The 25,008-nt window shown below is 45.2% G+C and overlaps 1 protein-coding gene across 3 annotated transcripts; it reads left to right on the forward strand.

Annotated features, from left to right (window-relative positions):
- The first annotated feature begins 14,788 nt into the window (after positions 1-14,788).
- LOC142817753 (uncharacterized) lies at positions 14,789-24,782 on the forward strand. 3 transcript variants are annotated; one of them, XM_075895331.1, is made up of 8 exons: positions 14,790-17,483; positions 18,727-18,856; positions 18,986-19,161; positions 19,619-19,678; positions 19,750-19,809; positions 19,876-19,980; positions 20,036-20,149; positions 20,446-24,782. In XM_075895331.1, exons 2-8 carry the CDS (start codon positions 18,741-18,743, stop codon positions 20,793-20,795), a joined length of 981 nt encoding a protein of 326 aa, XP_075751446.1. In that variant the 5' UTR covers positions 14,790-17,483; positions 18,727-18,740; the 3' UTR covers positions 20,796-24,782. The 3 variants fall into 3 exon arrangements, with proteins under 3 accessions (XP_075751444.1, XP_075751445.1, XP_075751446.1); XM_075895329.1 differs by having other exon boundaries at positions 14,789-17,483; positions 19,750-19,980; XM_075895330.1 differs by having other exon boundaries at positions 14,789-18,856; positions 19,750-19,980.
- The last annotated feature ends 226 nt before the right edge of the window (positions 24,783-25,008 follow it).

The raw sequence follows: 25,008 nt of genomic DNA on the forward strand, positions 1-25,008 counted from the left end.
CTTATGTTCAGTGAACCTATGCTCTGATATGACATGCATCCTATATTACTCGCCTGTATTTCGCCTTCATCAATATGCATCCGCCATGGCCAGGTTTTAACACGCGACTTTCTGGTCGGCAGCCGAGCTTAAACAAGCTTTTGTAATGGGTTTTGGAGCATTTGACAACCCACCCGTTACGCTGGTCCCATCGTGTGGCGCCTCGTTGTTCTTTTACTGTTCTAGTACGCTTTATTATTCGTATTAACACGATTACTTTCCCTCATACCAAAGCACCGGCGTGGCTCAGTGGTAGAATACTGGGCTGGCACGCAGCGGACCCCACTGCGTCTTTGGTACTAGGTTTTTTAAAACTTATTTCTGCGATAATGGTTACGGACACCGGCGGCGCCGCACGTCACCCGAGTTTTGATGCCACAAAAGCTTTTGCTGTAAACACACAGCAGTGTCTTAGCCCAGCTAGGCCAGGATATACGTAGTATGATCTACGGAACGGACTGACTGAGGCAGCTCACTCACTCACGCTAGTCTAGCGCCTGCCCACTAGTGACACGTCACTCCAGGAGCTTCTTCGGAGCTTCAGCTGCTCGTTGTGAGGTGTCACTACTAGTCGGCCATGAGCAGCATGGTTCTCGATAAGCCACGCGAAACTGTCCAGTCTTGGCCTGTACAACTTCCTCTACAAAAAAAAAAAAGAAACGTTCGCGTAGAAGCGCTGGACAAAAAGGAGTCAGTTTCCGAATTCTGATACGGGACAAAGCTAACTGCAGCGATCTTTTGAGCTCTCTTCTCTAATTTGAAATTTTCGTTTTCATTTATAAACACAAGTGGAGCAAATTAGAAAATGTACCTGCATTTGTACACGTATCAGGGCGTTACTGCGTTAAATTCGTACTAGCGCGTCTGTCATGCATGGGTGATGTAACGTGTAGTTCGATGCAAAGACAAGAAGAAGAGAAGCACCGAAATGGTGTTCCCTAGCGGTTGCTCCAGAAGAGACGAATTGGCTTTCTATAATTTTACCCTCTATAAAAACTCTGGTGCGCAGTCGCATGTTCCTGCAATCAATTTTCGAACGATCTTTGATCTCGCGGGTTCAAATCCCGGCTGCGGCGGCTGCATTTCCGATGGAGGCGGAAATGTTGTAGGCCCGTGTACTCAGATTTGGGTGCACGTTAAAGAACCCCAGGTGGTCGAAATTTCCGGAGCCCTCCACTACGGCGTCTCTCATAATCATATGGTGGTTTTGGGACGTTAAACCCCACATATCAACGATCTTTGATTTAAAATTACCGCAAGCGTGCTCTTGTTTGATTAGTACTAAAAAAAAGCGCCGACAGTGCTCTGCGCGTCAGCCAAGATTTACAAGGACACGCTCCTGCCGCTTGCAATGCCTGTAACTCTCATTTAGCTCGGATGGCACGTTCTTGTGGAAGCAGTGCCATTCGTCATCATTATTTCATTTTCTTGCCGAAGGGAGAACGTGACACACTACGGTGGAGAAGCGCCGCCATTTCTTTCTCTCTAGAGCAATTTTCTTGTCACTGCCTTTCAGTTCCAGGAACAAGGCGTTGTTAATCCGATCTTAATCACCTAGAGCGAGAAGAGAGAGCTACAGACGTCATACACACTGGTTTCTGGAAGCTCGCTCACTGCAACTTGTTAATGTTATTATTTTTTGTGCAGCGGTTTCTCAGGCGAGACTTTTTTGTAAAAGCAAAGAGACATAGTTCTTAGCGAAACGCTAGAAACAATTTGTATCTACCGATGTACAGAGGTATAGTCTTGTAGAAAAAAAAAAGCACAAGAAACCGAACGGGCCTCTTTTATGTTGAACATTAGCATGGCTTAATGATAGCATAACAGAGAAATACTGTAGTATGTCACGTATCAGTGCCTATTGTTCGTAAAGACTCTTGGAAAGTCTGTATTGGTTGTATGGCTCACAATTGCGCCAGACTGCATCAATAACGTTAGAACTAACGAACCATGCCGAGTGTGCAGCCTCTTCTGAGAGGCAGCAGTCGCCTACGACTTCGATTACGTAAACAGAGAAGAAAAGAGTGAAAGAAGAAAGGAAATAAAAAGCATTGGTCTGCCGACTCACCATGAAAAAATTAGGGTTCGTAAAGTGCAGGACAGTTAACCAAACACACGTGACCAATGTTAATGCGGAGCTTCCGTAATTCAATTGACCCTGTTTGTTTTTATGTTTCTTATTGTTTGAATGACATGGAGGCCTGAATTTTTTTTAGTATTTTGCATTATAAGCGGTGGCTCATTTCTCTTGTACAGTAGTCCACAAAATGATACCGACCACGTGAGGGCTCACCGAAATCACCATCATCGCCGTCTATTGGCTAGCCGTTCGCTGTTGGCAGCACCGTTCTGGTAATTGCATGATCAGAGATATGCACTAGACAGTAGCGGCACTGGACGACAACTATGGCCACTGAGTCTCCCTCACGTGGCCCGTATTTAGTTTATTTTTTAATTTTATTTACAGATACTGCAGGCCCTTTTCGGGCCCATGCAGGAGCGAAAACAAAGAAATACATTGACAGAAATTTGACATAGAACTTGACAATACATCAGTGTGGCTTGACGTAATTTGAAAACGTACAACACACATAAGGGAAGGCGTAAATATGCTTACACAATCGCGTGTAAGCATAAGATGCGGTAGGCATACGGTAAAAGCACGCAATGATACTGTCTTCCAATTTTGAGACGACACTTTAACCAAAGCCTATATTACAAATAAGCTGAGAAAATACTTCTAATGACACAAAGTTGAGCGTCTCTTCAGGTAACATATTCCAATAAGAAATTGCTCGAGGACACTTTACTTAAAGTCAACAAACCTGAGCGACCGCCTGTAGACTGTGTGTGCTCCCCGAGTGTGCTCGTGATTGTGTGTACCTTCTTATCTCTCTGCAACCTATTTTCTCCCCTTCATCCCTCCCCCATTGCAGGGTAGCAAACCGAATGTGCATCTGGTTAACCTCCTTGCCTTTCCTTGCATCTTTATCTCTCTATCTCTCTCGGCTCGAGGACACAAAGAAAACTTATTCACAATAATGTGGCTAATCGGTGGCCTAAGAGCCTTACCGGGATGAATTCTCGCTGATCGTTTGAAAGGCTCTTGGATGTAGTGTTTCCGCGACATATTGAAGTGACCGTAGTAAAGCTGATAGAGGAATTTTAATCTAGATATGACCCTACGCTGCTCGAGTGTTTGAAGGTTTGCCCTATTACGTGAAGTTGTTACACTCGAGTGACGCGAATAAACACAATAAATGAAGCGCAAAGCTAAATTTTGTACTCTTTTAATTTTACTTATTAAGTATTGTTGGTAAGGGCTCCAAATGACATCTGCATACTCTAACTTAGGTCGTGCTAGTTCCTTATAAGCGTTTAATTTCACAGCAGGTGGAGTACTGCGTAACTTTCTTTTCAAAAATGCCAATTTCTTAAGTGCACCCTGACAAATGTTATCAATGTGTGTTTCCCAACTGAGGTTGCTTGTAAGTGTGACGCCTAAACATTTAACCTTATCGGATCTGTTGATCGTAGCATTACCTAAAGAATGAGACGAATTGCAACTGTTATGGTATAATTTTACTGTAGTAATGCCTACAGTCATATTATTGAAATAAGCGCAAACTACAGGGCAAGAAGTTGGAACTTGAACCTGTAACTTGCAACTGACAAGCTTGTTTAAAAACTTTTACACAAAATAGAGCCATACCAACTAGTCTAGCTGTTAGCCTTGCTACAATGCCAACAGCATGCAACCGGGAACGTTACTTGTGGAGAATAGCTCTGACATGGCGCTGATCCCTCCTTATCTCGGACTTGGACACAGGTGCGAAGTTTCAGAAGAAGGAATCGAATTTCTTTCTTTCTAAGACTATTCGAGGCACTATACCAAGACAATGCCGTTTCTGCTATCAGCTAATGAATGGCTGCCAAGGACCAAGCCTAGGTTCGTGACGTAATTACCTTCGTTTCCATGACAAACGACTACGGCAGCCCGCTTCCGTCATGGCGAATATCGGTGCCTTAAATCGATTCGGAATTTGCGAAAGAACGGAAGTGAGAGAAAACCTCGCTGACGTCATCACTTTCCACATCAGGCTTCCCGCCACCCTGAATGACAATGGGCTGTGGTTTCTTTTGCGATAGACCAGTGAACGTAGCCGCGTCGAAAAAGAACGCTCGCATGCACACAACACACAGACGCACACACTCATACACACGCACACAATCCCTCGAACATACACACACAGACGCAAACGCACGCGCATGCACACAACACATACGCACTCCCCCACGCACACACAAGCACACACAGACACACACGCACGCAAACGCGCACTCGCACACACACAGATAGATAAATAGATGTAACTTCGGGAGCCTTTGCCTCTAAGAAAAAAGTGTAAACGAAGCTTACGTATGCGTGCGAGACTGAATAATAATAATAATGATATTAATAATAATAATAATAATAATAATAATAATAATAATAATAATAATAATAATAATAATAATAATAATAATAATAATAATAATAATAATAATAATAATAATATTAATAATAATAATAATAATAATAATAATTTATTATAATAACTACTATATCAGTATATTATTATTATTACTATATTATTATTATTATTATTATTATTATTATTATTATTATTATTATTATTATTATTATTATTATTATTATTATTATTATTATTATTATTATTATTATTATTATTATTATTATTATTATTATTAAAGTAGTCTTTTTTTGAATACTGATGCTCCATCATAACCGCCTCCTTCGCTTCAGCGTAGCAATGGCGTATCATTTAGGGATGAAACTAAGTAGTGTCATACGCCACCAGTTAAAACAAAAAACAAAAACGCACGTAAACTGTGCGTTTTCTTACGTCGCAAAAATGGCTGATCCCTCTCCCCCCTCACTAACCAGAGAAAAACAAACATTCTGCCTTCACCAGTGAAGCCAATACTTGGACATTTATCGACAGAGCTTGTAGCTACGCTTACTGCCTCAAGGCAGCGCGTTAAGAACGAGTTTGTGCTGTCTTGAGAGCACTTAACACAACTCGTTTCAAGCGCGTTTGTGGAAAGTGGGAGGATCTTCAATTATAGAACCTAGTGGAAACATCGAGAAGGCGAAGTCTACACAAGTGCCCTGGGCCGGTTGCATTGCAGTGCTCGGCGGTTGGCACTGTCTTCGTAATTTATTTATCTATTTGGAATTGTCAGAAAGTAAAACTTATTCACATGACTTTCAGTGAAGCGCCAGTGGTTGTTATACTAGCACATTTACGAACAAAAAGAATACATACAAAGTTTGAAACGGTGCACACTGCCCGTCCGCGGGTAGAACATTGATAAGCAAACCACCTAAACGCGTTTCACCCTAATGTCGCGTCATTTGCAGAACACTTTCCGCTCCCGAAAAGCTTCTTTGATGTTGTTTCCACAGCCTCATAGAAGAAAAAAACAGAGGGGTTATTGGTATTTTCTTGTAAGAACAAATGCTTTTATGCAGCGGGGACAGTGCTCTAAAAACACAACATTTGAAAATATGTAATTACGCTCTGATAAAAATGATGCAACATGTTCTTCCAGAATATCCTTTTACAGTTCTAAGAGAGGCCAACCCAAATATTTATGAAGAAGGTTGATTGTGGCTTCTTTATTATAAACTTTTTATTGACCAGCAGTTTTATTTTTTGGACAATTTAAGCAGCAAAATTTATTACTTTAGAAGTCAAGAAATAAATGCAGATACATTTGCTTATTACCCACAGAAACGCCTACGAGTGGTGTATATATGAACAGGTTAACACGTTCACCGTGCCGGCAGTGGCGCTCCGAAATCGAACAAATTTCAAAAACGCAGCGTGTTTAGAGATTCTTTAGAAATGCACGAATTGCTCACAATTCCAGAAAATCACGTGAGCTATTTCTTCTTTAATTCCACTGGAGCTACAGAAAACAGATATTTTCAATGCTCAGTTTGCGTCACTGTTAGCCTGGTCGCGAAGTCACAAGAAAATGCCCTCGTTGTAAAATGGCTGCCGTCATCGGGTGATGGTTGTTAATTTTACGTTTGTTCAAAAGTTTGTTTGAAGAGAAATGATGATTTCCTGCTATTCGGTCATTGGGTCATGCTATAAAAACCATTATCCGGAAAATCGGAGGCATCAAATACCACGTTGTCTGATCTTTCATGGAGACGAACCATACATGTCTCAAACAGAGCAAACAAAATTATAGAGTACGGTCTTTAATTGTCAGCTGCTTCTGCATTGAGACACTGTACGCCTTAGGTATTTTTGTGCCCTGCGATCCAGAGCCGCGAGGACGTAACGAGTAAGCCAGTAATTGGTTAAACGGATACCACTCTGATGCGAGTAATTGTCCAGTTCCAGGTCAACTAAAAGCAGGCAGCGGTCATGGCTGGGCCCTGACACATTTGTAGTAATGATGGGGTTCAGCGCTTTCTGGCCGCCTAACATATACACCGGTAATGTTTGAGCACCTGCCTTTCCTTTCACGGCTACACAACGTCTATTGGAAAGAAGTGGCGATATCAAGCAACACTCTGAAATTGGTCCACACATGTCCCATGCGTTGCCTATTCCAGGAGAGCTTCCGTAGCTGGAATAGTTCGATATCTGAAGAAGTCGGGGTGGATCACCGGGAGTGAAACCCGGACCGGCGTCCAACAACAGTGGCGCCACGCTCATCATTAAGCACAACTTGGATTCGTTGACAACGTAATGGAGCTGTAAGTTGATGAAATCACCTACAATTCTGCTCCAAGCAACGCACATATTATAACTGGGGGACACATGGTACCATTCGTCCCGGGTGTCTATAAAGACGAAATCAATCATTCCGATGACGGCCTCAATAATCATGCTCGCAGCGTTCATGCTTGCTGAAACGATGACGGCGAGCTGCCCGGAAAAGTTGTTCAGCTTGAATGTTCGGCGGAGGCTCAGGAACACTTCGCTCAGCACCTTAGCGCCGTCGACAGCTCCGCCTCGGCAGACGGGTTCACCTTCCAGCCAATGGATAACGACGCCGTGGAGAACGTGGGAGGCCATCAACTCTATCGTGTGGTGCGCGAAGCGAGACAGCGATGCTGAATCTCTTCCCAGAAGAGCAAGCTGGGCGTAGTCCTCGGTGTAACCACCCACGCCCAGTAATATTCGGATGCCGGGAACTCCAGATTTGTTGGCGATGTCACTAAGCTTTTCCAGGCCATACATGCGGTCGAAGGTTTCGGCACGGCTGACGGGAACACCGTCCCGTATGCCGTATGACCAGTAGACTATGCTCCGGCAGTAGTTAAAAGGTATGTTTTGGGGCAAGAAATCGTAGTCTCTGCCCCTGTGAAATCTGGAGTTGTTGTAGAGACAGAATGTGTTGTAACTCCTCGATGGACGCTGAGAAGGAGAGGTCAGCGGATCCACTGAAGTGATGTTATCCGTGACCATGTGCACTTGTCGACACTCTTGCGGTACTCCAATCCAGGGATTTGCAGTTTGCTGGGATGATGATATGGGAAATGTGTACGAAGGTGCTGTGGTCGTGTTACTGCTATAATTCATCGTAGTGGCAGAAGGACCAAATGTGAGGTTGCTCACGCGTCTAACAGGAGTTACGAGATAGGAAAGGATGATCATTGCTAAGGGAATAATTAGTGTCGTAGTGGCTATGCAGAGGGCCCAAATCTGCAGACAAGTGACGCGACTAATAGAAGTAAGGGCTGCAGCAGACGCAGAAGGTTCTTCATTGTCGGACCAGTGTAATGCTGGCTGTCGGATTGCTGTTAAAGGTGGTGATGATCGCAAATGTGTAGCATCTCTCTGCATAGACCCTTGCTTCCAAATACGATTGATATCTCTTGGTGGTGATGATTTCAAAGGCAATACTGATGCATCGTACGGTTTTACGTCCTGTTGTATTATTGGAGGCTCGAAAAGAATCAGTTCCACCGGAGGAATGTCCTTGAATTCATCTATCGGCGGCGAAGGTGATGGTGCCCAGGCCTTCGATAGAACAACGGCACGCGTTCTTTGCGGACTAGATGACATATGTCGCCCCGTGCCCCTTGGCAGCTGCTGCTGGAGTTCCTTCGAGGCTCGTGCGTGGGACGTGTACCGAGATCCGGTAACTGTTGCGAGAGTCACGGGTGACACAATTCTGTTGGGGGTCACATCGCCATCCAAGTCTGGGTGTCGAACGTGCTGACTATGCCTCCTAGCTGCCCCTGGCAAAGTTTCATTGAGCCGACCGTCAAACGTTTTCGACTGCGATCCGGGTCTGTGCTTAGATGACGTGCTCGGTCCGTGCGATGCGGAGCTAGTTGCATGGGTGGCCTTGTCTTTGAAGGGATGCCTAGATGGGAGACTGACGCGACGACTGGTGGTCCCGACATTGTTATAGATGGAGCTGGGTGCGTCGGAACGTTTCCGTGACTTCGCGTGTAAGATAGGGACTCTGTCGCTGTTGTTAACGTAGTTTGGGTCCTGGAATGGGTTTTTGGAATTAATCCTTATGTCATGCGAAATTCGACGGTGCCGTCTTCCCGCCGAAGGGCTCCGGTGAGGTGGTGTGCTCCCGTCTTCTACGTTAGACGCCTTTGCAGTGTGCTTAGATCTTCTGGATGCACCGATGAGAAGCGAACCTTCTTCCGAGCATTCCATGGTTTCTTCTTCTCTTTCTTTCTCTAGTGGTGACGCGTACCCACTACGGGGGACTGTCCGGAAGCAATTATTGAAAACCTGTCATTTCAGGCACGTAAGACCTTTACCTTAGTATAAGAAAGTGCTACACGATCAAAAAGAAGTACTACAAATACACGATTTATCTGAAAGATTTCATCGATGTGAAACAGAGCGAGAAAACGAGGACACATGAAGAAACAGACGGTAGCAAATGCTTGTTCCCATTGTAAGGGCTCGAAGGATAGTGGCATCCCACAACTGCGCACCAATTGTTAGGGTACGAGGTAGAGGATGGCATCGAACCACTTCCACCAGTTGTTAGCGGTAGGAGGTTGATGGCAGGTACGGCGAGTTTCTTTACGGCAGCTGGCTCCTCGCCGTCGTCTACATAGCCGATGCTCACCAGTGATAAGACGCGTTAGAGACGCTGTAAGAGACAGAACGATGGTTTATATACAGGATGAGAACGAAGGAACTGTACAGAGGTTCTGCAGAGAATCAGCTCAGATTTCGCTAACGTACAAAAAGTCTTCGGCTTGTATAGCTTGTTGTCTCCTTATACGGAGGTCTGAAGAAGGCGGTGACAACTGTTGCCGCGAATCAGCTGACGTGAAGTCACAGTGGTCCATCCACCAGAAAGGGTGCAGAAATTGTGTTATTCGTGAAAAAAAGAACGCGGGTGAAAATGTCCAATAGTTAGCACGATCGCACGATGCACCCCATGGCTCACCCGGCCCACGCATTGAAGACATCGCGGGGCGAGGAGGTAGAGTCCGGTGGAGAGGGAAAGTCGAGCTCCTCTGGAGAGAAGATGGACGCTGACATGAACGTCAGCAGCGGTCCATGACTGAATTCTGCTATAGTATTTCCAGAAGTTTCTCGAAGTCGGCAGGCCAGGTGCTCGCTTCCTGGGAACTGCGACTGCGACGTCTCCCCACGCTTCCGAGCTGTGGGCTCTTTGTCACGACCTCGCGTAGGCGACAATGGCTGTCTGAAAAGGTTGACTTCACGAGAAATGAAACACTGACGCTGTCTCACGCTGTTCGATTCCGTTCAACAAATAGGTTGTTCGCGATGGTTCAGTCGAGCTCCTCGTAACCCGACCACAGCAAACTGCCGGGCCCCCCTGCAGCGTCGTGCTTTTTGCTGCCGGCCGGGTGCAGGTATTGGGAAGAAAGCCTTCTCGCGAACCGGCTCACGCACAATGGCGTCTGCTAAGACAAACTGCCAGGCCAAACGTAACAGCGTCTATTTCTTTCTGTGTTCTCAAATTTTCGCGCTGTTTCTTGCCGACGAATCCTTACCAACAAGCTCAAACCAATACCCTTTTAAATTTCACCTCTTGGATATGTATGGCCACTGGGTAGATTAGGGGCAGCTGAGGGAAAATACAAAACGCATGGAAAGCATCTCTTTCATCTTTCTCGTAGATGGCCTATACTCACTGCCGATAGCTGAAAATAAGCCATTTTTTCTCACTATTTTTCTTACAAGGTATAAAACAGGATTACTCATAGTAGTGTAGAATGATTGTGATTGATCCATATTACATTAAAACGATAGCACGTAAAACGATACGTAACGATACATAAAACGATAAATTTTGGGTTGATGGAATGATTACAATAACGTATATACAGAGCTGAGGTATTCATTGTAAAAGCGTTGGTGTGATTGTAAAAGAGCTGGGTGAACACAGACAAAAAAAATCAATACACCTCAAACGTAGACTTTGAAGTGAAGGGGCGCACAACCGCGGAAAAGAAGGAAGCCATCTAGGATAAACCAGGAGTCGATGAAATTGCTGCATCGTTTTTTTTTTTACGAAGACAGCAAGCTCTCTGGTCAATATTGTCTTGACTAAAATGAACGTGCCTCATGGCAATATTTTTCGTCTGTCCAAACGACAAGTTTTGCACTACCCTATGTAGGACGGTATATATATTATCTTTTCTTTTTAATTTTTTTTTATTTCGTAACAAGTTGGAAAAAAGAAGCCGTCGTGAAGTAATGGTGACAATTGCCTTGTTTACTTTTATGTGAATAAAAATGCAGGAAAACTTACCTGCACATGCCAATGCAAAATGCCAACCTATTCGTTCGACCCACTTGAAGGTATAAGTGAAGCATAACTGTTAATGGATGTGACATCTTTATGCAAATATATTGAAGCGCGCCACATGCGCTACCACTTTTACCAATATGCCATGCCTCAACCATGGGACACGTTAATTCATTCCTATGACAGAACCAAATGACGCACACATTGAATTTCGGCATGCTTTTACATTCTCGACTCTGTAGAGATTTCTCTAGAGGGACCTGAAGCTTACACAGGCTACATGTATTCTACCCTACAACATACCGACATATATGTCCGTGGTGCGGAGCCACACCAACTCTGTTTGACATTACGTGGGAGTTTACACTTCTCAATGAAGAACACCACAGTATGAACTACACGGAGGAACAGTTGGAGGCACTGCTGCCCAGCTTGGCCTACGATGATCAGTTTTCGCTGATCCGACGGTCAGGGAAGACGGAAAGGGCTAGAGGAGCCCTGGAATAGGGACCTGACCACTTGCGATGCGAGCAGAAGGAGGTGAATTTGCTATCTTTCCCTGCTGTTTCTGGCTTCAGCTAACAAGTGGCATCGGAGAACGCTGCTGATTGGTATAGTCGAAGCTCCCAAGAAGGCGTCATGCAACTAATAAAGCGAAGCATGTGCCATGGAAGTGGCAATTCAATTCTCAAAATCAGCTCGTAACTGCTCCTCCTCTCTAGAAGTGATGCAGTGTATGCCCAAATTACTGCCTCATATACCAAAGGTCAGGACCATAGACTGTTTAGAACAGCGCTGTTTAAGCAGGTTTCATTACCACAGCAGAATTTGGCCACGGCTTTGCTTTCAGGCTCGTGTTCACGCTGAAAATATTCGTGCATTCAAATAAAAAGAACAACAACTAGAAAAACTCCGCCTTCAAGAGTATAAGTGATCGCTTATTCGGTCCCCGTGCGTATTGCATTCAACCATGCTACGAAGAAAGGAACGTTTCTGCTCGTAAAACTCGACGCACGTCAAACCATCCTAGAATATCTCCTCGATGCACCATTGATAAGTGTCCACTAGGCCCTAGTTCTTTCTTTCGCTTTAGTATCTAGTTTATTCTAAACACTAGACTTTTGCTCATCGCCGAAGCGCCTGCATGCTACCCGTCACTTACTTGCTCCGCTGTGAAATTCGCAATAGGTGGGCAGCATAAAACCATAACCCACTCATGGCACAATTTTCTTGTTTAGACGTGAGGGCTTGGGAAGTTTTCACCACCTGGTGTTCCTTAAAGTGCGCCGAAATCCAGGCAGGTGGGCGTCAAACATTCCACCTCCATCGGAATACGGCCGCCAGGGCCGGGATCGAACCCGCAACCTTTGCATCAGTAGTCCCGGACCGTGACCACTAGGCTGCTGCGGCGGGTAATATCCAAAGAGAGACAATCGAGAAAGAAATTTTATTGAAAAAAAAAAGTGCCGTAGTCGAAATGGCTTCCCAATTTCTTAAACACAGATAGATTACTGTAAAGGCATACATTTGAGTCGGCTGCATTATGTAATGACGCGCTCAAGGGAAAGCACGGACGCCCAGCTTGATGGGTCTTCTTCGAGAAAGCACACAAAGATCCACTAGAAGGCACTGGAGAGGGTGAACCATTACGCAGTTCTGGGCTTCACTACAACACTTTTACTTAAAAACAAAGAAGTTCTCCAAATATAGAAAGAAGTGGTCAAGATTTTCGTCTCCTCTTCACAACCATTACAGTGGGCCATTCGTGAGTGATTCGATTATATTCCAACGAAGGGGTTTATATATACAAATTTATCTTGATAGAGCGTCAGCTTGGATATTTTATTGTTATTTATGTGTCCACGTATTACGTCAATGTCAAGACCTTTCTGTGTTCGGTCTTTTGTTTCATGCTGCTCGCTACACCCAATGAGGAAGTTTTGAAATAGGCAACTTATTTTACTATTGTATTAACGAGATAGTAATGGGTATTAGCATAGTAGAGCATCTGCGCAATATAAAAACGAAGCTTAATAACGTAACGGAAGATGATAATTTCGTTAGTGAGAAAAGTAGTTATCAGCTTTTCATTCAATAAGCACACTTTACGCAAGTTCAAGGGAGGGAGCATATCTGTATATACGCGAGCGAAATTGAAGATTGTGCATGTGTGTGTGTGTGTGTGTGTGTGTGTGTGTGTGTGTGTGTGTGTGTGTGTGTGTGTGTGTGTGTGTGTGTGTGTGTGTGTGTGTGTGTGTGTGTGTGTGTGTGTGTGTGTGTGTGTGTGTGTGAAGGAGAGTGGGTAAGTGTTGAACTTTCGAAATTCTGGCTGTACTGATGTTTCCAGGTTTTTAGGTTATGTGACAAGAACTTTACGACGAAGCGACATCTATAGCGATGTATTTTGAAGGTTACAAACTCTCCATCATAAAGACTGCATGTCGGGGTGGTGGGTTGAGGTTAACACACCCCGCGTGTTCGGCTGCTTGCACAAGAGCACGCGTTCTTTTTGCATCGGCGCCCTTTGTACACCGGAGGTGAAAGTCCGGCCGGCACGATGGCGCGTGAGAGAGGCAAACAAAAGCTACAGTCTTCAACTTGTAAGGAACGGACGAACGGAAAAGCCGCAGGAAACAAAAATATTGTTATAATATGCGGATTGCCGTCTTTCGCAGCCGCGGCGTCCTTTGGTACCACGCATGCTCGCTTGGAGCGGGACGCGCAGCATGTATAGTCGCCCCTCGTGGACAGCCGGATCGTGCCAGGCACGGGCGTGTAATTTATGTCCGCGGGAGTCAAAGGTGCCGCGAGCGCGGCTTCGCACCCGACTAATCTTTTACGACAGCCTAGAGCGCGTCGAGCAGGCCACCGGAAAGAAAAACAAGTTCTGCAAGCCGTGCACAAAGGAGCGGTTCCTCTTTCTGGTCAGGGAAGATATTGATTTTTCTTTGTTCTTGCGGGCATAAAGACGCAAACGCGCACGCCCTCGGTAGGGACAGCGTTTGGTGCTGCAGGGGTACTGCTTTCGAGGACGTATGTACAAATAAACAGGATACTATAAGTATGTTAAGGAACAGATTTACAGACGTAAGAACGTGGTTGTGTTTTATACAAGATGGTCCACTTGGTAACCAAAACGCATGGACATATACTCACGGTGCCTAAATTTCACAAGTTAAGAAAAGCGGCTTTGAGTGTAAGGCATAGTACGATCGTCTTCTTCCTGTTTGTTTTAAAGCCCTAAAGCCGCACGGGGGAGGGACGCTGTTACTGTACCACTGTTTATGTTATTTGTGGATGTGCTAAGATTTGTCAGGTGTTTATTTGCGGGACCTTTAACTTGCCTTTGGCTACAGCCCCGTCATGTATTTACCTCTGTAAACGGTATGAAGTAAACATTAGATTTGATTTGAAAACAAAATAGGCAGAACACTTTGGAGAGACATACAGAGAGGGACACAACAGGTGTGATAGCGCAAGAAGAAGAAGGAAAAGGAGAAGCCGGGTAATGTCTAACAATAATGACCATTCGGCAACCACTCAAATTCTTCGTTCACGATGAGTGTGACATAGTGACAGGAGAAACTAAGTAATCTTTCGGTGTGCTTGCGTCTTCGTTGTTCGCAGTGTCTTCGCACCGATTCACACGTACTGACGAGTGTACAGGTTCAGTCGGGGCTTCATCACGAGACAATTTATGTACACTGCATTTCGTAGGCTTCTTCGGACATTCTTAATAAACCCCCGACTTATGCCGCCATCTGGCTACATCTTACCATCTCACTTACCTACATCCTCTGCGACACTCGAAACCAGCTCCATAACTCTTATTAAATTACAGCACTAATTCCGGCCTACTAATTGCATTGTCCATCCTACTCCGATTCTTTATCTTGGTTAACATTGGTGAGAGTGTTTCGACATCCCAGTTTGTTTTTCAATCGACGCCACTCCCTTACGCTGTGCCCCGTCTCTACCACTTTACACTGTCAAGGTTTTGATGAAAGCTTGTCTGGTCAGGTATATGGCGCACGTACGGGAATTACGGTTATTGACCAAGTAAACAGCTTCGGACGTTTCGGAACAGGTTCCTTAACCCGCCACGGTGATCTATTGGTGAGAATTAAGCTCGACTGCTGACCGGAAGATCGCAGTATTGAATCCCGGCCGAGGCTGCCGCATATTCGATGGAGGTTACAAAACGCCAGGCCTGTGCATTAAGATTTAGGTGCTCGTTCGGAAATACCAGGTGGTCGTGGTTTCTAGAGCCCTCCGATATAATGACCCCTTAATCAGACCATGGTTTTATAACTTCGAACCCCAAACATCCATTATTAATGTGCAGGTACCAGCGTTCGCAGTGTAGTGAACGTAATGTCATTGTCTAGTTGTGTATACTACGGTGATTGAAAGGAGCGCAAACAGTGCGGCATCTACATTATGTGCTGCCTCGCATTTTTTTCTGATAGTTGTAGCCTGGATAGTAATAAAAACCCTGGGGAGTAATTCATGACTCACTGAAGAACCACTCTAGCATTTTTTTATTGCCGCAAAGGCAGGCCAGAGCATGTCAAGAACGCCATGCCACGCTGTTCACGTTTCTTTCCGTCTCCACTCTACAATGCATATAACAGAATGAATGACCTTAACCGGGGGCCAGATTTTCCCTCTGCCCTGTTAATGGAACCTAGTGTCGTCTCAATCGACAGATAGAGACGACAGTTTTATTGCCATGTTTCTATCTTCACCAATGATTGTGTCATTGCCCAAATACTTTAGTACAATGACGTCCGAGTTTCTGACTCATCTCGTGCGAGCGTGGGCCCGATGAAATAACTGTATCTGTTTGATTTTCAAAGTTTTCTAATAATATGCAGGGCACAATTTCAGACTAAATATACTAGTGATTGCGAGATTTTAAATTGTTATCAGGGTTGTATAATATGTCGAAAACAGCGAGTTTTTAGACAAACGAAGTACACACAGTGTATCATAGATCATGAGGAATAAATTTAGAGAAAAATAAAGGCGGAGATGGAGTGAATATGACAGACATTACCAGATTCTTGTTACTAGGAATTATTTTACCACGCTTGTGCCTTCGAGAAAAAAAAAAGGAAAGAACAATGGAATTTTAAGTGTATACAATTATTCATATCACAGACTTCACTCTTCTGGCCATTTTGTAAAAAAAATCCTTGCCGGTGATGCGTTTTGCTTGTTATTTACGTACTTACCTACCGTAACGTTCGAGCGCCTGCAGGCTGGGTGGCGAACAAAGCGAAGCGACTTCCAAGTATATTTTCACCTTTTCTTTTAGTACTCACGTATACTTGCCTTCACCTACACTCGGGAAGTACAAACACGTTTAATATTCTTCTCTCGTGGTTGAGAAAAATATGTTTTCTTTTTATTATTAGGTTCCACAGATACGGAAGAACGGCAAACTCACTAAAAGGTTATATATATACGTGGCTGGATGGGAAAACAGATACGCCCCGAGCGCTTATCCGTGCCGCATTTTCGAGGTCGTGTACGTTTGGCGCTGTGATACCCCTACTATAGGCCCGCTGATCGATAGAAGAGGCTAGGCGCCAATTTTTCGCCGGCGCTTCTTTGTAACTTCGCTGGTCTGTTGTTTTGAAACCGGGAATACGACGCAGTAGCCGTTCGTAATCATGCGATTCACATTGCTCTATTCGGAACTGCTCTGCGGTGTCTAATCGAACCACTTAAAGCATAATAATTGTTATATTTTTACGTACAGCAGTTGAAACAGGCGCTAATCACGAGGCCTTTTTATGAACATTTTGATTGAGTTCCATATCTTTTAGACAAGTAATTAACAAAATGAAATGAACACATGCAAAATTGAATTTCGGCTGGTATCTTTGTCATGTGAAAAATGACGATCGCATTAACGTACAGCCACCCCTTCCCCTCTAAAAAAAAAAAACTTCTGTGTTGGTGCCTGAAAAAAAAATGCGAGGCAGCACATAATGTAGATGTCGCACTGTCCGCGTTCCTTTCAATCGCCGTAGTATACATAACTGGACAATGACATTACGACCTGCACAATAATAATGGATGTTTGGGGTTCGAAGTTATAAAACTATGGTCTGATTAACGGGTCGTTATATTGGAGGGCTTGTGGGAATTGAGGCTAGCCCGCTGCCTTTGCGCGGGCTTTGCCGCCTTTTCTGCCGTTCTCATGTCCCGACATGTCTGCCCTCCTTTGCTGTTTGCCGCGCTGGGGGAGAGGAGTGACGTTTAACCCCCTCACCCGGAAGCGCATGGAGAAAGAAAAAGACAAGAGAGGACACTCCGCAAAACCTGGCCTCAGGAAGTGCGTCACGACTACGTAACGAACTAGTGCTCTCACCAAACGTCAGAGGACGCAAGCGCAAAAAAAACAGTTATAATCAATGCAACAGAGTTGTTTTTACAAAATAGTAATTACACGCCCAAATTTGGTATGTTCTTTATACATAAAAACAATTTATTCAACACACCTTACGCGATTATTTTTCTTCAGCCGTACTGTCATAAACACCATCCACCCAGCGACAAGCCCATGCATGACTGACAGCGGGAAGCTTTCGTCGCTTTCATCAACGTCGGCTGCGTCGGCGTTTTCGTGCGTGAGATAACAGGTGAGGCACGTTTTCAAGCGAAGCTTGTTGAAGGACATGTTGTTGGGCTTGTTGGGTCATTTTTTCAGAAAACGGTTACACCTGCGCGAATAAGACATTATGCAACAAACATAGAAAGATGCACACACACACGTTGCGCTTCGTGTGTGCGAGTTTGTTTCTTACGTGGCGTCTCATTCACGCAGTTGTCATCTTTTTCTGAAGCTTGTAAGGACGGGGAGGTTCGCTAAAAAGAAAGTTTGCGGCTCTATGCGGCGGCTAGACGGGAACATTGTGCTACGTATGCAGTATAGCAAAGGCGGCACGGCGTCAAGCCGAGGCGACGCGTGCTGCGTCTGCCACGGACGCGAGCGTCTGTGCGCTGAGCATAGCTGGGCAGCTAGGTCATAGGCTCGTGGCTCGGTGCAAAATATTGAGAAGCGTTCGCTGGGCCTCGCATGCTTCACGACGCGTTTCCCGAAGGCTCGGAACACGAATAATTCTTGGTGTGCCGGAGGCAAATCTGGACTAGTCAACTGGCCATCATCTTCGTTTCTTCGCTAGCCTTGTGCCACTAGTGCAAGCTGCCCACAAATTTTTTAAGTGTGAATACACTTTATAAGCGACCCCAAACCATCCACCGCCGTCGGCGGCGTCCGCACTCTTCTCTCTATCTTTAAAAGAAAGAGGACTTGGCGGGCCGCAGCGCGACGCTGTACCGAATAAGCCACGGACGTGGCGCTGATAGTCCCCCTCCCCCTTCGCTCGCTCCTCCGCTCTCCTCCTCCGCTCTCCTGGATATAAGGCGCGTTACTGACACCGATATCAGCATCGCCAACGGATTTTAACTTTACTCCCCCTCATAGCATCACCCCGTGCATTCGCACTTAACCATGTTCACCCTCGGGGAAATGCTTGGGAGTTTTTTGACGTTTCCAATATAATTTTACCGCACAAATTTCAACTACGATTTTTCTTCCCAATGTACTGCTGATACTGCGTACGCACGAAGGTGTTCTGAAGTTCCCAGGCCGCGGTACCATTGCATTACAAGGGATAGCGGCCTGGAAACTTCTGAAGATCTTTTTACGTGGTTTTGACGTCTATCTTTGTAAGTCAGAGTTTTATGGGTCAGAGATGTATCACTCGTTTTGTATTGTGCATCGATTAGCTAATCATTCAAAGGGGTTGCTGGTACACTTATGACGTGCACATATCTTTTTCGTAATTTGACAGCGAAGCATCCACTTACTAACATTTTCAGACCGCGCTGATGCCATGCCGTCCGGTGGTCCAAGCTACGGCAGCTACTGCTGTGTATCGTGGCGCTTCAACAATGGCAGAACCCACAAGAAGCCTGGGACGAGTTTCTTCCGCATACCACGGGACGGCAGGTGTGTTAAAGCTTTTGTATGGTTTGCATGTCTTTAGGCTTACTGTTCGTACTTGCTCAGTGAGGGTAACAATAAAAAATCACTATTCAAGCACTTCCCCTTTCAGCTGATAGTTCATTGCCAATGCAGGATGAAAGCATGGATGCAGTATGCTGGACGCGATGATCTCCTGAGTAAGCCGGCCAGCCTATTGTACGCAACGTACAGGGTTTGTAGCGACCATTTTACTGCTCAAAGTTTCATGGACCCTGGGCACACAAGGCTTACAAGAATGGCTGTTCCCAGTGTGCAACCAGCTGTACCATGTAAGTGATTGGCTGAAACTCAAATATGTGCAATAGCAGCCACTTGTATTGAATCAGTGGCGGCAGTTAACCGCGAAGATCTTTGTAGCCGATGGAGAAACCTCACTATAGAAGTAACACTTGGAAAGTCTTAAATTTTGTGAATTGTGGGCTATTACCTTCCTAACAGCAGCTTTACATTTCTGTCGTTTTTTGATGCTCTGGACCTGCGCAACTTATTTTGAAAGACTTTAAAGGGCTATTTCACGTTATCTTCAAGCCTCAGTGCACATGTACATATACCTTTCATCAGTGAAAGCTGGCACTGTTGATAATTCCAAAAATCACAAATTACTTGTTTCCTAGTGTGTGCCTTCTCTTTTCTTCCACGTTCGACCAATTTATGCGTTTGAAAGAGCTGTTTGAGTTTCCCCATGCTACAAGCTTTGTAACTTGTACCAACTGCACATATATGCAGGTTCTCTGAGCGTCGCTTCAAATAGTGACTGTGACATGACTGCAGAAACTGCACTGCAAGGTGCGGATGAGCTTCAGTTTGTGTTATTTTAAGCCTCTTACTGACACATTGTTGTAATTTCATTTCTTCAGGACCTGCGGTAGAGGCTTCAAAAAGCGGCTCCCACACAATGAGGGGCCCCGATGAGCAGGGTGCGTTCAGTGTCGCGATTTCTTTTTTTTTTTTACCCAAATTGACTGTTGACCAAACCTCTGCAGGTGGCAGCTCCTTTGTAGCTGGTGAAAGAATTTCGGCTGACTGCGTCTTGTCGGAGAAAACCTTAACCAGTCGTTCAGCTGTCACAAAAGGAACTTGTGTGACCGGTAAGTTGTGTGTTCACTTCAACACCAGAGTGGATTGATATAGAGACTTCCGCAGGCCGCTGGCAAGATTGTTCCGACAGCACTGTCCGAGGCACTGAACAAGCTTCACAAGACCCTCCAGAAGACGTCTCCGCCAACAGCTCCACGCCTGAGTGCCCTAGAGAAAACGGTGACTATGCTTTTATTGCAACTGTTTTTAATGTGCTATTTTATGTTTAGGACATTCTGAGGAAACTATCCTCAAAAGGACACTACGTGTGCACTTACAAAATGTAAGGGTGGGCTCTCAGTGATTTTCATTTTTTTCGTGCATTGTCAACATTGTGAATGGTTTGTTTTTAGGTAGTGGAATCGAAAACTTTGCACCACAGAAAGTTGTGCACCTTGGGTCTGAAAGAGCGAGGAAAGTGCTCGTATGGGATTAGTTGTTCTTCGCTTTTACATCCATTTTTTTGTTTATTGCAGTGCGTTCCTGTGTGCCAGCGACAATGTCTCCATCAATGAAGTACAAGCAAACCATTAAACATCTGCAAGCCAAAGTAGCAGCACAGCGAAAAACTATCAAAAGACTGCGGAGACAGCCTCACCAAGCACCGTCAACTTCAAAGGCCCTTGGAGTTATCCGACCGCACGTCACCGATAAGGTTTTTAACCTTCTTTCTGCACATTTTCGCTTGAGGCCCAAACGCAAGGGCAAGCGGTTTCCCGTGTGGTTCAAGAAATTCGCTCTTCACTTAAACTTCCGAGGTCCGCGAGCATACCGATTTCTGGCTCCATATTTTTCTTTGCCCTCCCAGCGTTCATTAAGGAGGTGACTCCAGGCATAATTCCAGGAATCCTTTCTTCCATTGCAACAAATACTCAAGTTTGGAATGAACGGGACCGAGTGTGCGCTTTAGTTTTCGACGAAATAGCACTCAAAAAGAATTTGTACTATGATGCTGCAAGAGACGTTGTCCAGGGTTTTACAGATGATGGCACTCATCGCACTTCAACCATTGCTGATCGAGCACTGGTTTTTCTTCTTGTTGGTGTTTCGAGAAAGTGGGTTCAACCGGTTGCTTTTACTATAGGGCACACATCAACACCTTCTTCTGTTATGCATAAGCTGCTGGTGTCACTCATTTTGGAGCTTAGGAGCATTAATATTGCAGTGAAAGTAGTCATTTGTGACCAGGGCAGTTCAAATGTATGTCTCGCTATCCAACTAAGAGTGACTGTAGCAAAGCCTTTTTTTGAAGTTAATGGTGAACGGGTGTATTATATTTTTGATGTCCCGCATTTAATTAAAACAACGCGCAATAATGTCCAAGCACACAAGTTATACATTGGGGATGACATCGTTAACTGGTCGCACATTGTAAGCCTTTACCAATCCTCACATGAGTTGCGGTTGCGATTGGCTCCAAAGTTGACTGAACGGCAAGTTCATCAGAAACCTTTTTCTAATATGAAGGTCAGCAGAGCAACTCAGGTCCTCAGTGCATCAGTTTCGATTGCTATCACAGCAATGGTGTATGCGAAGGTGCTGCCTGCCTCGGCCATCACTACAGCTCAATTTTGTGATCGTATGGACAGGATTTTCGATACCTTGAACAGCTCGAGTAAAAAAAGAACTCTGCAAAAGCTGCGGCATACAATCATGAAAAATGATTCAGAGCTGATTGACTTCCTCCGAGGCCAGCTTCCCTGGATTGCATCATGGCAGTTTGTTGGCAGACGTCAACCACAAACCATCGTAGGTTGGCAAATTACAATTCAGGCTATTTGTCAACTATGGGACGACCTCTCCAAAAATTACAATTTTGAATACCTGTTAACACGCAGGCGTCAACAGGATCCTCTGGAGAACATATTTGGCCCCATTAGGCAAAAACAGGGTTGCAACCCCAACCCCAATGTAGCACAATTTATTTGTGGCCTGAAGCACATCTACATAAGAAAACTCTTCAAGCTGTAAGAATACGGAAATGTCGAGGATGATGAATGTGACCTCCTCCAGGAGCAGCTCTCGCCATTCTCCCTCACCAGTGCGTCTCTTGTGGATAATGAGGAGTGTGCACAGCCACAGCCTGACGACTTTCCCGCTCTAGACGATCTCTCTGAACTTGCGACGAACATTCACTCCCAAATTATCGATGACTCCGCTGCATATTATGTAGCTGGGTTTCTCATCAAACCCTTCGGAATGCATGTGACGGTTGCAGTTGCCCACAGTTACTGAAAGACGACAGTGAGACACTTAAGGGTACCCACCAGTATTTCACAATGCTCAAAGCATACCACGTCCCCAGCAAACTTTTTGGGAATCTCACTGTGCCATCAGAAGCAGCTTTTGCATACGTACAACAACTTGAATCTCACTTTCTTGCCATGATTGAGGCCACTGCACATCACCTGAAAGTGTGCGATGTTTTGTATCACCATCTGTCAAGTGTTGGCGATTTTCATTTCTGCTCAGCTGGGTGTCGCGCGAAGTTTCTGAAAATGTTTTGCCGGGTTCGTTTATGTTGGCATGTGCGTTTTGTGAACCGAAACTTAGATAGGGTTAGGTTCCAGTCTTCAATCTCAGGCATACTGCTTGACAAGTTCAAAGGTTAGCAATTAGCGGCGGGTTTACACTAAAGTATTCGAGTTGAGCCGAATCCTGCAATAGCTTTGTTATGTTATTACTTCGTTACAGCAGACTTCATTATGGTCTTATATGCTTATATTCAGTTCAACTGGACTAACCACTCCTTCGTTGCATACATTGTTTTGGTTACCCGCTATGAGGAGTAGGGACACTGTGTATTCGCTCGAAGTGATTCGCATAACCTTAAAAAGAATGTTGGGTATCCTGTCTGTATTTTTGTAGCAAATGCGGGCGAACTGTACACTTTACTGTGGGTCGCTTGGTCACTGTGTTAAAGCATCTCTCCAGCTCAAGTAATATATCGATAACAAAACCGCTTGTTGAAATGTCTTCGAGCGGGTAAGGAACACAGTATGAAGTGGGCACGGTTCACGTTATCACGCTTTTCGTATTTTAGCTTCTCATCAACCTCCTCATCTCGCCCATCAAAATTTTCAAAAGAATACCCAAACTTGTAGCGTTTGATGGGGCTGCGGACGCTGCCATTTTATTTTTATATAGCTTGTGAGTGATAACGTACGATGTAGAGCCTTTGTGAAAAATAAAGAGCCAAAGTGGTTTCCTTCTGCTATTTATTAGCCCTGTAATACCGCTCTCGTAGCACCAATTAAGGTCCACAATTCTGGATAAGTGATGACTACAATCTATTTTAGCTCGCAAGCGTCACAGCAACACCCAGATGCAAATCACTTGGGATCTTAAGTTTTTGATGAAGGCGACGCATAAGAAGAGCCACAAGACCTGCCAGTGTTGCAGCATAAAGTTTGTGTTTCACGTAGTGAGCAAGCTGCAAAGCCCTACCTTTCTGAGGACAAGCAGGCATTAAGTCTGCTTTTTTTTTTTCATTTTAGGCTAGCTGTTCTTAAGCACAGCCAGCACACTGCACCTTTTCCTTTCTGCTATATTGTGTCGTGTGGTTTCCGTGCGCTCTTTTTTTCTATGCATTATTTCGGTTAACCCCAGGCGTCATTCGCGACTTCATTGCTGTGTATATGTCACTTCTTCCTTTTTCATCAGCATTGTGCGCTGTGTTTTTGCCATAGATCCTTACTTACCCACTAGCCCGGTGTGTCATACTTCACCAGCTTCTCGGCTTCTGCCAACTCTAGCGATGTGTGCGTTGTCTGTGTTCTATCTGTGTTTGTTACAATATTTGTTACAATTTATATGTAAGACGAGATGTATTTGTTGTCTACCTTCGTCATATTGTGCTTTTTATATTCTCAGACTCTACCTTGCCTTTGAATAAAACATTGCGAATACTCTGTCTCTTTGACTGATATATACATTGATCACTTGTTCCAAAAGAAAAACACAAGCGCGATGAATAAAACCGTAGTGAATTATTATTACCTGCATCTCTCTTTATTAAAACTTAATCGAAATAAAAATTACGCCACGACCAATTCGCACGAAACACTGAACAAAACAAAACAGGGAATCGCTCAATCAAAACGACCTACCAAAACTATCCATTTGGGTGATGAAAAGTGGTCTAAAATCATGAACTTTCGTCATAGCCAAACGTCGGTTACGCAAAGTAATTCAAAATTAGCGCCAGTGAAACCGAAACAAGAAGCGCACGCCACTTGCTCTCACCAACCACCAGGTGTGCTAGGGTCGATTGGGCCGCTGTGGTCTACGGGAGTGTCCACTCTTAACCTTTATTTATTTCTCTATGGGTAGCGGATGTTGACTGTGGCGCCGCGCGCGGGGGACTCCCGAGAGGTTTTCGCGCGCTGCGTCAGGAGCGGACAGATACTTTCCGGGACAGCAAACGGTGAGCCGCGCTATCTTTTCCGTCCGTCGACTCCCGTCACTCGGGGCTCGACGGCGCCTCGCGCCCGAGGCGAACGCTCACCTTTTGCTGCCCCGCTGCGTACGCACGGCCGAGGGGTGGTACGGTGTCCTAGTGCGTGGCCTAGCTACACCGACCCGTCTCCCTTCGAAGCCAACGCGAGCGCCTTTGCCCTCGCTCGAGCAACCGGGCCTTTGTCCCGGTGTCTCCGTGGATCACCTTTACCGCGGAGACGTGCTCGTGGCACCCTGTGTAGTACTTTGTGCCCGTGGCGTGGATAAGCCTACTTGCTTTCCCGCCGCGCCTTTTTGCAACGGGCTGTACTGCGTTTGTGTTGCCACAATAAAGTGTTGCGGACTTTGAGCAGTATCGTGTTCTCGCCACGGCGACGGTTAACCGTGCCCTGCGGCTCGCTAAGACCGGACCCACGCTGGTGGCCGTACTCCTTCGGGATACGTGTACACCACAGGCTCCAGAAATTACGACCACCTGGTGTTCCCTATAACGAGCGTCCATGTAACCTCCGTCAAATATCCGCAGCGGCCGGGATTTAATGCCGCGATCTTCCGGTCAGCAGTCGAGCTTCATCCTAACC

This window comes from Rhipicephalus microplus, chromosome 5 (assembly GCF_043290135.1).
Source record: "Rhipicephalus microplus isolate Deutch F79 chromosome 5, USDA_Rmic, whole genome shotgun sequence".
In the NCBI taxonomy this organism is placed as follows: Eukaryota; Metazoa; Arthropoda; class Arachnida; order Ixodida; family Ixodidae; genus Rhipicephalus; species Rhipicephalus microplus.

What these genes read in the sequence shown, in the direction of transcription:
- LOC142817753 (XM_075895330.1), top strand. Translation starts at nt 18,741, where the DNA reads ATGCCGTCCGGTGGTCCAAGCTACGGCAGCTACTGCTGTGTATCGTGG. An exon ending in TGTGCAACCAGCTGTACCAT is followed by an intron (nt 19,162 to 19,618) that starts GTAAGTGATTGG and finishes ACATATATGCAG; the next exon opens with GTTCTCTGAGCGTCGCTTCA. An exon ending in TGAGTGCCCTAGAGAAAACG is followed by an intron (nt 20,150 to 20,445) that starts GTGACTATGCTT and finishes TGTTTATTGCAG; the next exon opens with TGCGTTCCTGTGTGCCAGCG.